The 17,999-nt window shown below is 35.2% G+C and overlaps 1 protein-coding gene across 3 annotated transcripts; it reads right to left on the bottom strand.

Annotated features, from left to right (window-relative positions):
• Positions 1 to 1,703: 1,703 nt before the first annotated feature.
• LOC306860836 (phosphatidylinositol N-acetylglucosaminyltransferase subunit Q-like) lies at positions 1,704 to 15,199 on the bottom strand. Of its 3 annotated transcripts, none has more exons than XM_079402786.1 (11): positions 15,121 to 15,199; positions 13,222 to 13,931; positions 13,002 to 13,133; positions 12,509 to 12,629; positions 11,824 to 11,950; positions 11,584 to 11,737; positions 4,388 to 4,499; positions 4,236 to 4,316; positions 3,059 to 3,173; positions 2,784 to 2,845; positions 1,704 to 2,557 (listed from the first exon to the last, which is right to left on the bottom strand). In XM_079402786.1, exons 2-11 carry the CDS (start codon positions 13,896 to 13,898, stop codon positions 2,405 to 2,407), a joined length of 1,734 nt encoding a protein of 577 aa, XP_079258912.1. In that variant the 5' UTR covers positions 13,899 to 13,931; positions 15,121 to 15,199; the 3' UTR covers positions 1,704 to 2,404. The 3 variants fall into 3 exon arrangements, with proteins under 3 accessions (XP_079258912.1, XP_079258911.1, XP_079258913.1); XM_079402785.1 differs by lacking the exon at positions 15,121 to 15,199 and adding an exon at positions 14,267 to 14,518; XM_079402787.1 differs by lacking the exon at positions 15,121 to 15,199 and adding an exon at positions 14,259 to 14,508.
• Positions 15,200 to 17,999: the final 2,800 nt, after the last annotated feature.

The following is a 17,999-nucleotide window of genomic DNA, read 5'->3' as shown; positions in this document are numbered from 1 at the left end:
TAAGTTGAGAGTGTTTCTTTTTGTCTGTCTATTGTTAAATATTTTGTATTAGAAACACTCATGTTTACTGTCATATATATATATAGAGAGACAGAAAGAGAGTTGGAGTTATAGTTATACTTGGAATAACATATATATTTCCGTTTTCGACTACCCATCTTTGTGTCAGATATACACAAGGGTATTTTGCCCTTATAAAACATGAAGGTGAATCCCCAGCTCAGATGTTTTTCATGTTTTTTATTTTCATTGAATAGCCAGAATTGTTCCAAACCTGTATGACATTCTTTCTTCCGTGGAACACAAAAGAAAATGCTAGACTGAATGGCAGCCTCAGTCATCCTTCACTTTTAGCGTATGGAAAATGTTTATGCTGTGAAAGTGAATGGTGACTGAGGCTGTCAGTACCCAATATTCTGCATACATAAGGTGAGTAAATAATGATTTTCAGGTGAACTATCCCTTTAAATCTATCTTTAAAAAATCTAAATGTATTGTTTTCACCTTCTGTTTCCAGTACTTATATTACAGGTTGTTGGTTTTGTGGCAGATGCAGGAGGGTTAATGTATTGGGACAAGCCAGAGGTCTCTGCACTTTCAGGGATCAAAAGAAGATAATCCCCCTCCCCCTGAATAGATTAAAATGCAAATTGCTGTATGAAGTCTTTGTGTCAGCCCATCGAGATTACAGCTACATGAGGGTCTCAAGGGAGACAAGGGGACATCTGGACCCTGCTTCAAGTTCTATACCAGCCATTAAAAAACATAAACGCTCTCCCCCAACACATGCATAATAGCGCTTGTTCCCCTAGGATGAAATATGAGACAGCTGTTTTGAATAGAATTCTGTCAATTTCCATTTTTACAGTCATATATAGAGAACTTATAATAAATTACTATAAACTATGACTATATACACTGTAAAACACAGACATACTAATAATAAATAATATATTATACAATAGTTATAATACAAAATATTTTTTATGTTTTTGGAAGAACTGCTGTGCAGTAGAATATGAGAAATATTGCTACAATTTTTTTATTATTATTTGAATATATTTTAAAATGTAATTTATTCCTGTGATCAAAGATGAATTTTCAGCATCATCACTCCAGTCTTCAGTGTCACGTGATCCTTCAGAAATCAGTCTAATATGCTGATTTGCTGTTCAAGAAACATTTCATATTATTTTTAATTTTGAAAACAGTTGTGCTGCTTAATATTTATGTTGAAACTATGATGCATTTGTTTTCATGATTCTTTGATTAATAAAAGAACAGCATTCACTTGAAATAGAAATATTTTGTAACACTATATAAGTCTTTACTGTCATACTGTATATATAGAGACAGAAAGTGAGTTGGAGTTATAGTTATACTTGGAATAACATATATATTTCCGTTTTCGACTACCCATCTTTGTGTCAGATATACACAAGGGTATTTTGCCCTTATAAAACATGAAGGTGAATCCCCAGCTCAGATGTTTTTAACTTTCATTGAATAGCCAGAAGCCTGTCATTGCTGTGTTGTGCTCTCAGTCCAGTCTGAGCACATTCTTCAAAGGCTGTTCTCTCAATTAAAATATGCAAGACTAGTTAAACTAGAGCGTTTTGGAAATTGGGTAAACTTTAAATACCAACTGTTTATAGTCCAAACATGAATCATATGATCTAAGATGAAAAATGATACGGCAATCTATAAAAAGTTATTAAATAAACTTTATTGAGGTACATGTAGAGTTTGAAAATCAACAGCACAAATGCATATTTTGATCATGTTCATCTGCATTTATAAAAATCTAGTATTTATTCAGTCATTTACATTAATAATAATAGCTACAAAACAACAATTTGGCAACACTGACATATAAGTGGTTCATGGTCAAATAATTTACACTAATCTGTATTAAATTCAACATTCAGAGCCAGTACATATTAGTCAGATAGATTAGACTCATAAATGCCTAACATTTTATAGCTCAGTTTTACCAGTCATTCCCTTTCTATCTGCCCATCGTGAGAGGCAGCAAAAAAACAACAACTGAGACGACGTCAACAGTGTCACTTCCAGTTCAAATGATCTTCATTAAATTATGGTTGTGATTGAGCAACACGTTTTAAATATCAAAGTTATAATAGAAGTAATACTCTTTTTTTTAAATGGTACATCTTGAGTGTTATAAAAGTAGAAGTTTTAAAACAAATACAAAAAATAATCACAGTTTCAATCAAAGATTGTAATCAATGTTTGGAAAAGGAAAGATTGTGATTTAAATCTACAATGAAGGAATATCTACTTCCTTTAAAAACCCAAGTAAGACTATTTTGAGCTTCAGTGGAGTCTGACCAATAGAGCAACATTCTCCCAGTGTTCATGTGTCTGGCTGTAGGTCCCAGAGTTAGTCGGTCTTGGCAGTCTTCTGCTTCCAGGGGTAAATGAGTTCTCCTACAAACAGCTTCTTGCACAATGCGGCCCAGGAATCCTTAGGGTAACAGCTATAGGTGGGCATCCGGTAACATTGCAGTACAGAGCTACATTTCAGTGGGTTGATCTGAAGGTGGAGAAAAGAAAAGACATTTTTCATTCATTTTTGCTCATCTGGTACAGAGACAAGTAAAGGATGTCCAGTGTTTGCACTGCACAGTGAGCTGAACAAAGCTATTCAAGAACCCTCATATCCATCCCACAAAATCAACAGGTCAAACCCAAACCATAAATGAAACCCAAGCATAAATAAACTATGGGACGACAAGCTGTTTTAGCAACAATCAACCTACCTCCATCATCAGGTGAAGAGGAGTTCCCGGCTCCTGACAAAGCACATTGAATTTAACGCCCTCTGGAATACAAAGACATTCATAAAGTACTTATCAGTTGTATAAACATAATTAAGCAAGTGGTTTTCTCAGAAGGTCAGTATATGACTGCAGTACATGGCCTAGAAGTACATTCATAGTTTCATCTTTATTATCAAGTGTTACGTAAGAAGAGAAAGTTACAAAATTTATGACTTTTTTTATTGATTTCTTCAATGTGATGCAGTATGGCTCACCTGCCAGTCTGTATGGTCTGCAGATACGTGAGCCGATGGCAAACAGGGGGAAGGAGTTGATGAAGTCCACACTAAGATGAATCATTCCCTGAAACAGCACCACCACCAGCCGCAGCTACAAACACAAAAACATGATACTTATGTTATCAATATATAAAATTCTTTATGATTTTTATGAATCTTTAAAAACACTGCATTATGATTTCTACAATAATTAAGCAACAACTTTTTTCAACATTGATAAGAAATGCAATTTTGTAATTTTCTTAAATGTGTGTACATAGTATTTACAGAGTTTTGACTTTTAGTTTTAGTTACTTTTTCTTATTTGTAAGTCGCTTTGGATAAAAGCATCTGTTAAATGACTAAAAGTAAAAAGTAAATGTTTCTTGCAAATAGGCACATTAGAATGATTTCTAAAAGGATCACGTGACACTGTAATGACATATAAATGCAGTGATGGTAAGTATAAAAGACCTTTATATACTTAACTATAAAAAAAAATAAAAAATAAAATCACACAGACCCCAAACCTTTGAACAGTACTATATAGGCCATTGCAAGCAATAAAATCATCAAGAGCTAAAACTTAATAATTACCATATAATGACTTAATATTCATAATGACCAAATTCATAATACCCCCCAAAAATAAAAAAATAATCATACATGACCCTGGACCACAAAACCAGTCATAAGTAGCACGGGTGAATTTGTATCAATACACTGTATGGGTCAAAATTACAGATTTTTCTTTTATGCCAAAAATCATTAGGATATCAATTAAAGATCATGTTCCATGTTCCAAGATATTTTGTAAATTTCCTACCATAAATACATCAAACTTCATTTTGATTAGTAATATGCATTGCTTTGGACAACTTTAAAGGCGAATTTATCAATATTTAGATTTTTTTGCACCCTCAAGAGTCCAGATTTTCAAATAGTTGTATCTCGGCCAAATACTGTCCTATCCTAACAAACCATACATCAATGGAAAGGCTTACTTATTCAGCTTCCAGCTTTCTTTTACTCAGCTTTCCAATTTCAAATTGACCCTTGCGACTGGTTTTGTGGTCCAGGGTCACATATAGAGACGAAGAAATGTAGCTGACTTCTGGCCTGATGTAACATTTAAAAAAAATGTGAGATGGAAAAAGTGTGAAAATAGACTCACCAGGGTAAAGACGAGGTAATACAGGGCAGTGGTGGGAAGCAGGAACAGCAGAATCGTAAAAAACAAAGTGCCAATGAACAACTGCAAAGGAAACAGAGTCGTGTCATACGTGTTCTGTAGGGATGTGCTAAATAGTGGTGCAGGAAATGTACCTGGTCCAGGTCGTATGAGCACGAGTCAACCCTCTGCCTCAATACATTCCATTTCTTTCCCCTGAAGAGCCGCCACAGGGAGGAGAGACCATAGATCTTCAGACAGTAGAGTCTGACAGCAGAGATAGCAAAGTACACTTCACAAACAAAGAATCTGTACTGCAATTCTTAGAAAGGATTAAAAGCCCTGGAACGCTGTGTAAAGGTTAATATGTAAATAAAAGATGCAAGACTGTAAATATAAAATATAGCTGCGAGCAGCGATGACGGGCCCAAGCCGTCAGCATACGCCACCCCGGTGGCATCGATAAAACGGTGCCCAGCGAGCACAAGCATCACAGTAACCCTCTGGCAGTTTGGTTTTAAGGGATACGGCAATTAAAGGGTTAATCCAAACCATCAACTCTGTGAAACACACACACACAGAACAACATATAAAACTTTAAATTCTGTGAAAATATATTTTTCATTGGTAGTTGATGTTAGTTAATGCATTTACTAATGCTAACAAATGAGAAATTATTATAGTTACCAAAGGTTTTAATGATTTATAAGCATTTTTTAATGATTTATTTTTCCATTAACTAAAATGAATAATTTTTTCTAACACAAATTAATAAAGTAAAAAATATATTGTTAATATTTAATGTTATTTGTGAATTAACCAATGTTAAAAAACAACATTATTTAACTGTTGTTAATTTACATCATTAATAAATATATACCATTTAATGTTGAAATCAATGTTTTAATGTTTAAAATCAATTCCAAAATGTGTTAATATATTAAATTTTAAAGTTTTATCTTTTGAACATGACTATTTTTCTAATATTAAAAATATTTTGTTCATTGTTAGTTCATTGTAAGTTCATACTATCAATGAAGAATTAACATGCTTTAAAAAATATATTTTTCATTGTTAGTTCATGTTAATTAATGCATTCCCTACTGTTAACAAATGAGACTCAATTATAAAGTGTTATCAAAACCTTTAATGCTTTATAAGCATTTTTTAAGGATTTTATTGAGAAGTTTAAACAGACTCTCTCTCTCTCTCCCCCTCCACACTCACTGAACTCACACAGTCAGTCACTCACCCAGTCACCCACCGCACACATTAGAAGCACAGTGACAGGATATCTCTGATAAGTTTTAAAATTTTCTTCTCGCCATAGTGTACTGTAAATTCATGGAATTAATCACATATCCTCAGACTGTCTTGTTCTGTGTTTTGTGTGAATTTGTGGTTTCTGCTTGGAGGTGTATGAATTTGTTTACAGCCCGTTTTGAAAAAAAAAAAAACATAAAAAAAAAAAGCCGGCTTCCTGTTGGTCGTAGCTAATGTCTGTAAATTAGAAAGTTGTCCGAAAGTTGTTGAACAATTTATGTACCAAGTTTGGTGTCTGTAGCTATCATTATATATATATAATCATTAATAATTATATTCCATTTAATGTTGATCAATATTAATTCCAAAATGTGTTAATATATTATTAAATTTTAAAGTTTCTCTTTTGAACATGACTATTTTTCTAACATTAAAAATATTTTGTTCATTGTTAGTTCATTGTAAGTTCATACTATCAATGAAGAATTAACATGCTGTAAAAAATTATATTTTTCATTGTTAGTTCATGTTAATTAATGCATTCCCTACTGTTAACAAATGAGACTTAATTATAAAGTGTTATGAAAACCTTTAATGCTTTATAAGCATTTTTTAAAGATTTAAAAAAAACAGACCCTCTCTCTCTTTCTCTCTCTCACCCAGCTCCTCAATCCACACAGTCACTCACACCCCACCCCACCCCCACCCCCTCACTCAGCTGCAGGCTGACAGGGAACTCTCACTCATAGAAGCATTGTAACAACTGCCTGATAGTTTTTAAATTTTCTCCTCTGCATAGTGTATTGTAAATTCATGAAATTAATCACATATCGTCAGACTGTATTGTTCTGTGTATGTAATTTTTTATGAAGTGTTTGGAAGCTGCTCTTAAAAGATAAAAAAAAAAAAAAAATCTATTTTTTACTGTAACTTTAATAAATTGCCATTAAATCATCGTTCAAGATATCCTAAATCCGTCCGCAATTTAGCATCTTCAGTATTTTGGCATCATGAGAAAAAATGTTTGGTGTGATTTACGTGTTTCTGCTTTGAGGAGTATGAATTTGTTTACAGCCCGTTTTAAAAAAAAACCCACATTAAAATAAATATAGCCGACGTCCTGTTGGTCGTAGCTAATGACTGTAAAGTAGAAAGTTGTCCGGATTAATAAGAACAATTTATGTACCGAGTTTGGTGTCTGTAGCTAAAACTAACCCCCCCATTTTTGACAAAAGGTGGCGCTATAGAGTGCCTCTTCCACGCCCGTTTATGAGCTTTTTCCAGTGTCTAACTATCATTAAAATGGATATGTGTGTTGAGTTTCATGACATTCTAAACATGTTATCTGCCTCAAAATCACCAGAAACGAATTTTCAACTTTGACACGTTGCCATGGCAACATAATTTTAGATATCAATATTCCCTTCACAGTTTTACATCGGCCGTGTTTTGACATTATTCTGGTGAAGTTTGAAGCAAATCGAGTAAAAATAAGATGCTGAATTCAAATCATTTTGAAAACGACACACTTCCTGCAGCCAGTTGGTGGCGCTATAACTTTCAGTCATAATAGTCACATCTATCCGATCGGCATCATACAACGAACAAACCACTGGAGTTTGATCTACATCATACAATGTATGTGGACGTTATTAGGCATTTCCTGGGTCTCATTTTTCGCCATAACTTCATCGCCTCGCCACGGGCAAACCGTTCGACATATCAAAAATATCTTCGCAATTTAGCGTCCCCAATGTCTTGAGATCATGTTCACCGAGTTTGGTGGCAATCGTATGGAAATCCTCAGAGGAGTATATCAAATTCCAGAGCATGCGCTTTTTAAACAGCCCTGAATAGCCGACTTCCTGTTGGGCGGAGCCTATGACATGCTGCACGGAAGTTGTTCAGCTCAATGAGTTCTATATGTGTACCAAGTTTCATATGAATACGTGCAAGTATGTGTGAGCTATACATCAAGCTTTCTGACAATTTTCCAGGGGGCGCCGTAGAGCCCCTGTGCCACGCCCGGGTCCCAGCCTCAGCGGCGTCCTAATGGCCGCAGGTTCCAATGTGCGTGCCAATTTTCGAGAGTTTTCGGGCACGTTAAGGCCCCCAAAAGTGCCCGGATGATTGAAATAAAAAAAAAAATAAAAAAAAAAAAAAAAATAAATAAATATAGCTGCGAGCAGCGATGACGGGCCCAAGCCGTCAGCATACGCCACCCCGGTGGCATCGATAAAACGGTGCCCAGCGAGCACAAGCATCACAGTAACCCTCTGGCAGTTTGGTTTTAAGGGATACGGCAATTAAAGGGTTAATCCAAACCATCAACTCTGTGAAACACAGACACACAGAACAACATATAAAACTTTAAATTCTGTGAAAATATATTTTTCATTGGTATTTGATGTTAGTTAATGCATTTACTAATGCTAACAAATGAGAAATTATTATAGTTACCAAAGATTTTAATGATTTATAAGCATTTTTTAATGATTTATTTTTCCATTAACTAACGTGAATAATTTTTTCTAACACAAATGAATAAAGTAAAAAATATATTGTTAATATTTAATGTTATTTGTGAATTAACCAATGTTAAAAACAACATTATTTAACTGTTGTTAATTTACATCATTAATAAATATATACCATTTAATGTTGATCAAAATCAATTCCAAAATGTGTTAATATATTATTACATTTTAAAGTTTTATCTTTTGAACATGACTATTTTTCTAATATTAAAAATATTTTGTTCATTGTAAGTTCATACTATCAATGAAGAATTAACATGCTGTAAAAATATATTTTTCATTGTTAGTTCATGTTAATTAATGCATTCCCTACTGTTAACAAATGAGACTTCATTATAAAGTGTTATCAAAACCTTTAATGCTTTATAAGCATTTTTTAAGGATTTTATTGAGAAGTTTAAACAGACTCTCTCTCTCTCTCTCTCTCCCCCTCCACACTCACTGAACTCACACAGTCAGTCACTCATCCAGTCACCTACCGCACACATTATAAGCACAGAGACAGGAGAACTCTGATCAATTAAAAAATTTTCTCCTCTCCATAGTGTATTGTAAATTCATGAAATTAATCACATATCCTCAGACGGTCTTGTTCTGTGTATGTAATCTTTTATGAAGTGTTTGGAAGCTGCTCTTAAAAGATAAAAAAAAAAAAAAAAAAAGTGTTCTTTTTTACTGTAACTTTAATAAATTGCCATTAAATCACCGTTCAAGATATCCTAAATCGGTCCGCAATGTAGCATCTTCAGTATCTTGGAAGCATGTGAAAAAATGTTTGGTGTGAATTTTTGGTTTCTGCTTGGAGGAGTATGAATTTGTTTACAGCCCGTTTTAAAAAAAAAAAACACATAAAAAAAAAAATTGCCGATTTCCTGTTGGTCGTAGCTAATGACTGTAAATTAGAAAGTTGTCCGGATTAATAAGAACAATTTATGTACCGAGTTTGGTGTCTGTAGCTATCATTATATATATATATAATCATTAATAATTATATACCATTTAATGTTGATCAATATTAATTCCAAAATGTGTTTATATATTATTACATTTTAAAGTTTATCTTTTGAACATGATTATTTTTCTAACATTAAAAAGATTAATAAATGCTTTAAAAAAAATTGTTCTTTGTTAGTTCATACTATCATGGAAGAATTAACATCCTGTAAAAATATATTTTTCATTGTTAGTTCATGTTAATGCATTTCCTAATGTTAAGAAATGAGACCTTATTATAAAGTGTTATCAAAATCTTTAATGATTTATAAGCATTTTTTAAAGATTTTAAAAAACAGACCCTCTCTCTCTCTTTCTCTCTCTCACCCACTGGCTCAATCCACACAGTCACTCACACAGTCACTCACACCCCACCCCACCCCCACCCCTCACTCAGTAGCAGTGACAGGGAGCTCTCACTCAGAAGCAGGCTGATAGTTTTTTAATTTTCTCCTCTGCATAGTGTATTGTAAATTCATGAAATTAATCACATATCCTCAGACTGTATTGTTCTGTGTATGTAATTTTTTATGAAGTGTTTGGAAGCTGCTCTTAAAAGATAAAAAAAAAAAAAATTCTCTTTTTTACTGTAACTTTAATAAATTTCCATTAAATCATCGTTCAAGATATCCTAAATCCGTCCGCAATTTAGCATCTTCAGTATTTTGGCATCATGATAAAAAATGTTTCGTGTGATTTCCGTGTTTCTGCTTGGAGGAGTATTAATTTGTTTACAGCCCGTTTTTTTTAAAAACCCACATTAAAATAAATATAGCCGACGTCCTGTTGGTCGTAGCTAATGACTGTAAATTAGAAAGTTGTCCAGATTAATAAGAACAATTTATGTACCGAGTTTGGTCTCTGTAGCTAAAACTAACCCCCCCATTTTTGACAAAAGGTGGCGCTATAGAGTGCCTCTTCCACGCCCGTTTATGAGCTTTTTCCAGTGTCTAACTATCATTAATACTGATATGTGTGTTGAGTTTCATGACATTCTAAACATGTTATCTGCCTCAAAATCACCAGAAACGAATTTTCAACTTTGACACGTTGCCATGGCAACATACTTTTAGATATCAATATTCCCTTCACAGTTTTACATCGGCCCTGTTTTGACATTATTCTGGTGAAGTTTGAAGCAAATCGAGGTAAAAGAAGATGCTGAATTCAAAGCATTTTGAAAACGACACACTTCCTGCAGCCAGTTGGTGGCGCTATAACTTTCAGTCATTATAGTCACATCTATCCGATCGGTATCATACAACGAACAAACCACTGGAGTTTGATCTACATCATACAATGTATGTGGACGTTATTAGGCATTTCCTGGGTCTCATTTTTCGCCATAACTTCATCGCCTCGCCACGGGCAAACCGTTCGACATATCAAAAATATCTTCGCAATTTAGCGTCCCCAATGTCTTGAGATCATGTTCACCGAGTTTGGTGGCAATCGTATGGAAATCCTCAGAGGAGTATATCAAATTCCAGAGCATGCGCTTTTTAAACAGCCCTGAATAGCCGACTTCCTGTTGGGCGGAGCCTATGAGATGCTGCGCGAAAGTTGTTCGGCTCAATGAGTTCTATATGTGTACCGAGTTTCATATGAATACGTGCAAGTATGTGTGAGCTATACATCAAGCTTTCTGACAATTTTCCAGGGGGCGCCGTAGAGCCCTTGTGCCACGCCCGGGTCCCAGCCTCTTTGGCGTCCTAATGGCCGCGGATTCCAGCGTGCGTGCCAATTTTCAAGAGTTTTCGGGCACGTTAAGGCCCCCAAAAGTGCCCGGATAGTCGAAAAAAAAAAAAAAAAAAAAAAAAAAAAAAAAAAAAAAAAATAATAATAATCCTTAGAAGAACAATAGGGCCCTGCGCCTTACTGGCTTGGGCCCTAATAATCCTTAGAAGAACAATAGGGCCCTGCGCCTTACTGGCTTGGGCCCTAATGACAAGTAACTGCCCAAACAGATCTGAGATAGAACCTTAAAGAGATAGTACACCTAAAATGTTATCATGGCTTATGTTCACTCATGTCTTTCCCAACCTGTGTAACGTTCTTTCTAGAATGGAACCTAAAATTCACTTTTATTTCATACAATGAAAGGTAATGGTGACTTTAGTGGTCTATGGTTCCTATCCACTTTTATAATACGTTAAACAGCAGCCTGGACATTGGACATTTTGTGAAAACAGAAAGTCATACAGGTTTGGAATGACAAAATAAAGTGAATGGGTACAGAATATTTATTTCTGGGTGAACTATCCATTAAGGAGGCGCAAATATGGGGTGGTGATGGCGCAGTGGATAAGACACATGCCTTTGGTGTGAGAGACCCGGGTTCGAATCCACTGTGAGACACCAATGTGTCCCTGAGCAAGACACTAAACCCCTAGTTGCTCCAGAGGCGTGCGACCTCTGACATATATAGCAATTGTAAGTCGCTTTGGATAAAAGCGTCAGCTAAATGAATAAATGTAAATGTAAATATAAAGGCTGACACTGCCCTCTACTGGAAAAGCACAAACATGACAGTAAGTCGCAACAAAACTGAACCTCACCTTGCCCCATATACATAAAAACAGTAGATGTGGAAAGTGAGGAGGGCCACAATGTCGGACAATATGGAAAGAGCAAAGGTCAATCCCAAGCAGGCTGAGAGTCCAACATACCACAGGATCCTCTCAATGAAAGGAGACATCAGGTGGATGTAACCTGCGGACGCAATCACAAAACACAGATGTGATTCATTCATTAAACATGGAACACTATGAGAATGCTTGAACTGAAGATCTACTTACTGATCCACAGATGAATGTGGTAGAGAAAGAATCTCCCCAGCACCTGGTCGAGAGCTCTGTTCATCTTCAGTCCAGCAGGAGCTCCCATCAGCCATTCTAACAGCTCCTGCAGCTCTTTAGCCACACGCTGTGAGATAACCCAAGATCTGTCTACACATGTATATATACACACACACTACCCTTTAAATCTTTGGGGTTAGTAAGATGTTTATTTTGAAATAAATTCAGATTTTTATTCCGCAAGTAAAAAAAAATCTAAACGGACAGTAAAGAGATTGTAATTTCTATTCCAAATCAATACAGTGCTTTTGAACTTTCTTTTCATCAAAGAATCCTGAAACAAATGTATTATGGTTTCCATAAACATATGCAGCACAACTGTTTTCAACGTTAACGATAAGAAGAAATATTTCTTGAGCACAAAATCAGCATATTAGAATAATTTCTGAAGGATCGTGTGACACTAAAGATTATTCAGCTTTTACCAGCACATTAATAAATTACTTTTTTTACTTAATATTAAAATAGAAAACAGTTATTGTAATAATATTGCACCATATTACTGTTTTACTGTATTTTTCATTAAATAATTGCAGCTTTGTCAAGCATACAAGACTTAAAAAAAAAAAAAAATCTTACTGATCCCAAACTTTTCTGCAAATGTGATGTAATGTGTCACACTTACATCAGCCACAGGTACCAAAGTATCTGCTAATTTGCTGATACGATTCTCCCTATAAAGCCATGAGATAAGCAGCAAACCAAGGGCCATGTCCACAAGAAAGGACACAAAAATGTTTGCTTTTCTGCAGAGGATCAAAAAAGAAGGGTGTGAGAATATGATTTATTAAATAAAGGAGCAACATAATAATAATTTGATAAAATAACATTTTAATAATAAGTAACATGTTTACTGTGTAAATGTAAACTAATAAGGACAGTCTTTAAAAAATGAGTATCAGATTTTTTTAACCTTTTTATGACTTCGGCAAGGTTAGTGTAATGATACTTAGCAATTAATAACTCATGATAAAGTTAAAACTTTTCTCAAAATTAGTGAAACGTTTTTCAAAACCATATGAAACCAACATGAACTCAAAAAGTACGTTTCTAAGAAGTTGGCACATGTATTTTAAACCCGATGATGCTCTTGTACGTCACTGATCCAAGTACTGTACCTCATGAATTCCATGTGTGTGGCAGCTTTTTTGGGAGAGAAAACAGTCTTGAAATGAACTGCTCTGTATCCCGACTGAACACAGGTGGACAGCTTGCTTGAGATGAACAGCACTGGACGCAAATGCAAAATCCTGTAAAATACCAAAAGATCCGAGTATGAATTTTCATCATCACTCTTCAGTCTCAACAACAGGTTCAAGCCGAGACACATCAACTCACCTGAAGCTGCACAACCAGTGCCACAGAGACAGCAGCCATGTTAGGAAGATGCAGACTGGAACTGAGGCTTGCTTTAGAAGCTCTGCAATAATACTAGCCTCCCTGCCTTCAGACTGCCAGTGGGTGAGTTTGAGAGGTCCGTCGTCATATTTGTCCAGGAAAAAGAGAGGCTGACTATTAGCAACTGTCTGGAAGACCAAGCGCAGCTCTGAGGGCCCAACATCAGAATTTTGTCCGACATCCTGTACCGGGTGAAGCTGGGACAGCATAACCTTCCTCTGGTCGTAGTGAATGAGGACGATCTTATCGTCGCCGTTCTTCTGCTCCTGCAGAAGTTTCCCGTTGTTTTGGACCTCCTGACAAGTAAAGCCTCTTTTGCCAATCTCACGGCTCAACTGCAGCCAAGATTTCTGAGGAAAGATGGTACTCAGGTCTTTTAGGAAGCTGTCCATTCCCTCTTGGCCTTCTTTGGGCATACTCCAGGATCCCAGAACGGTCACATCCACCTGAGTCTGGCTCTGCAGCTCACTCAAGTACTTCTTCACCTGACCCGGTATGAAGGGGTAGTGAATGACAGCCAGCACCACAGCAGAATTGTGACCTGGGATCCAGCGCCCTACTAGCAGGCCGCTGTCAGCAGTGTTGCAGCACTGGGGAAAGAAGATCTTCAGCACCATGATGGTGTGCTATAAAGTCCGAAAGATACACTCCTGTATGGGCAAAAAGCACCATTAAAGGGCTGGAAACAAGAATACTTGCATTTTAATATGCATGTGTATATATATATTACTAATAGTGCAAAGTTTTAAATCGTCAAGTCAAAAATAAACATGCAGTTTGCTTAGAAGACTCCACGGATCTAGCGAGAACAGTTCTGTTGTACTCGTGCCCTTCAAATGAATTGAACATGAATTTGGGTCGTTTCTATGGAAAGCACACGCTCCGGGCAAAACTCATATCGATTTAATTCGCACTATTACCGTGACCAAACGCAGGGACATGCTACTCTATGTTGTAATTAGTAGTTAAGTACTCACAAAGTTACCTTGTGGGATTTACAGGGCTAAGACTTCTGAGAAGTTGCTCTTATCTGGTATCCGACAGTGTGCAAGTTAATTCTACCATGTGCGATAACCAACGCTGGCATGCTCCCAAAAAATAAAAAAGCATGAGAAAATAGCAGCCGAGATAGTAGTCTAGTTGTGACTCCTGCTAAGCTAACTGAAAACCGGTTTATCACAGGAGTAGACAGACCATAACCTCTCGTATTGTTGATAGTCCGTCACTGAAATCCGTCGGGGGAACTCAAGGGACATTTTCAGTTCCGACCCAAATAATTATCAAGTAGCGTTTGCTTTATTTGACTTTATTTCACAACAACAGGTTTAACCCAGAAGTAAACAGAATATATTCATATAGTATATGAAGAGATCAATATTGCTCATTGCTCACCAATTTTGTAGCAAAGGCGAATAAATCATTAATAACAATCATAGCATTTTAGGGTGGTATTTTTCTTTCTACAAACCATTGTAATTTTGTGTTGATCTCGTCGTACTCAAACACATTTTTGTCTTTGTTTTATAGGCCTATGTAAACCTAACAGACCATTAGGATCATTAGGACCAGTTAGAAATACCAAGGTTTTACTCAAAGCAAGTCAGCTGGAAGAAAGCAGCTTCCAGAAGAGATCAGATGTACAGACTTCACATATAAATCCAGACTAAAAACACATCTGTTTACTGAATGAGTCCTTCTGAGTGCTCGGTAGCATCTTATGTAGCTATTCTTTTCTCTTTTTTCCTTGTTTTTAATATTTTTTTCTTAGACATCTGTTATGATTACTTAATTTCATTTAAAGCACTTATTACCATTATGAAATTTGCTAAATATACTCGCCTCGTTTAAAAGCCAGAAGAGTCACATGAACTGCTGACCGGTGAATGTGTCTGAATGGGACTTAAATGAAACGTTAGCTATCTTAACATTCAAGACAAACAGGTCCTCTAAACAACCAGCCTTTCTTTCCTGATAACAGCTTCACACATGATAAGACTTGAATTTCATGAGGGAACCGAAGCAAATATGAACATGAGCTGTGGATGAACATTTATTTAAGTCACTCTGCAAATGTAAATTGTCTTTTTTATGTTTTTCACCTTTTTTTCAAAGGTGTACAGAACTTTTTTAAACTTCATATAACACCATCTGCACTGAAATGTTTCATGATCCTTGACAAATGAGAAAACTATGTTGGAAATCTATCTATCTATCTATCTATCTATCTATCTATCTATCTATCTATCTATCTATCTATCTATCTATCTATCTATACGTATGTATGCATATATACATATATATATACATATATATATACACATATATATATATATATATATATATCAGCCCAAATCCGTCTACACTGGTCACTAGACATTATTAGCAACATTATTTGCCTTTTTTCAATCTCAAATTATGTGTTAACCAGTGTTGGGCGGTAACTAGTTTCTAGCAACTAATAATATTACTTTTTACAGTAACTAGTAGTGTAACTAACTACTAATAAGATTTTTGTAATATTACAGTTACCATCCATAAAACAGCCGGTTAGTTACTTTTGATGCCTTAACCATCTTAAACCCTGCTGATTTGAAATCCAACAATGCAATAATTACTAGATTTATTTTCATAATTCACATGAAGTCAGCAGTGCATCAAGCAAGCTTGGAATACGGAAAAGATTATATTCAGCGGATGAAAATATTGCCATTACATTGATTTTGTCAGGAGAAAAAAATGATCTGAACACCAATGTGTAAGTTTTGGCATTACATGGCTTGCCCACCCACATCCCTCTGATTGTGATTTATAAACTGTATTACTATAATTAAAAATCTTACAAACACGTCACTTCTTTTGATAAAATACATCATTAAATATAATCATATATGCGTAAATGAGAAATCATAAAAGAGTGTTTGTAATAACTTTTGACTGCGATCCAATGTGGATTTTGCTTAAATGATTAGGCAGAAATATATTATTAGTAACATTTTAGAAGAATTTTGTGGGAAAGACACAATTACAACTTAAGTGGAAGGAAAAGTAATGTAATTATAGTGTAACTAATTACTGTTGCCAGAAAGTAATAATATTACTTTTGAAAGGAGTAACTAGTAACGAGTAATAAATTAGGCCTACATTTTTGGAGTAATGAGGTGTTAACTGATAGAGGTAGACATTGTATAGTTTCCAGAAGATGGCGCTAGAGTTGCAATAACAATGATGAAGTCATGAAAATGCATGAAAATATTCAATATTCAGGATGTTGAAATGGAACTTAAATGGGAATAACAGGAGTTTGCTAAACTGCAATAAAAGGAAATTCAATACAGACACAAAAGCTTTAAGACAAAACATACATACTCACATGACTAATCACTGTTTGCTTATTAAGGTACAAGTTACTTCCGTGAAGGAGAAAATTAATTACAGGAAGACCGAATGTAAATCAGATGTTTAGTTCAGTACAGTTCAATAGAGTTAACTTTAGCCTGCAGCTCTTTGAAGGTATAGTCGACATGAATAAATAAATTTAATCTGCAGAACATAAGAAAATGTATTAAATATTGACTGCCATTGTATGAACAAATGAATACAATCAATAGGAACCGAAACTGTTTAATTGTGCCATACAGTAACACAATGTGTTCTGTTTTTTGTTCAAATATAGAATTCTTTTTTTTTTTTTCAAAATTTTATTAAAGCACTTCCACAATGTTCCATAAAAACAGAATCAGAATTCTGATTCTAAAGCACTTCCACAATGTTCCATAAAAAATGCATTTATATTATTTCAGAGTAATCCGGTAGCACCTGTCCAAAAATCAGTACACCTGTGCGCTACATACACGCCTCTCCACTGAACAGCACTTACAGAAAAAACTGTTTTCAGGTAAAGATAGGGCTATAGCTGGCGCCTGTCACGTGACGCTTCTCATTGCAAGGGATAGTTTTCATGAATTCTCAACTTCATAATGATTAATTCCCATTACACGGATCATCATTATCATTATTATAGGTTTTTTTTTGTGTTATTTATAAGGTTTATTATTATTATTTATAAAAAAGCACTGAAGATTTAGAAGTAGCTAATTTTTTTGTTTAATAAAGTTCATTTGTAAGTCGCTATGCAAACTGTGTAGGCCTACAAAAAAAAAATAAAAAAAATAAACTAAAAATGCAAAAATATAGCCTATTGATGCAGAGCGCAATATTGAAATGGGATCACGATAACAAATGGTTTCATATAAAAACGCAAGGGAAGAAGCGTTTCTAAACATTGGCTACTATTCAAGGAAACCACACGAGGCTTTGCTTGTGGTTTGGAATTGATGTGGCCTTTGGATCACGTGACTTAAAAAAAAAATTCTAAATGAAAGTGACCAGAGTTTATTCGCTTTATCTGAATCTAAATTACGACAGCATTGTTTTTGTGATAACGTACTTTCCGAGACGGGATGACAGATAACATTCTAAGGAGGTAACAGTTAACGATGAGATAGTGAGGTTCAGCTCATTTCAACAGTTTCTACATGTTTTAGAATTTAGGTGATTGTATTTTTGGATTCACTATTTCAAGAAGTAGGCCTATTCACTATTTTCCATAAATATCATAAGGCGACACGAGCAATTGCAGTTTAGGAGAAACAGCACCATCTATAGGAAATTATGGGAGCAGGTAACTTGCTTTCACTTTCGTTTTCCCGTAAAGCACT

Source organism: Barbus barbus (genome assembly GCF_936440315.1).
Source record: "Barbus barbus genome assembly, chromosome: 4".
In the NCBI taxonomy this organism is placed as follows: Eukaryota; Metazoa; Chordata; class Actinopteri; order Cypriniformes; family Cyprinidae; genus Barbus; species Barbus barbus.
This window is presented reverse-complemented; position numbering and strand designations above follow the sequence as displayed.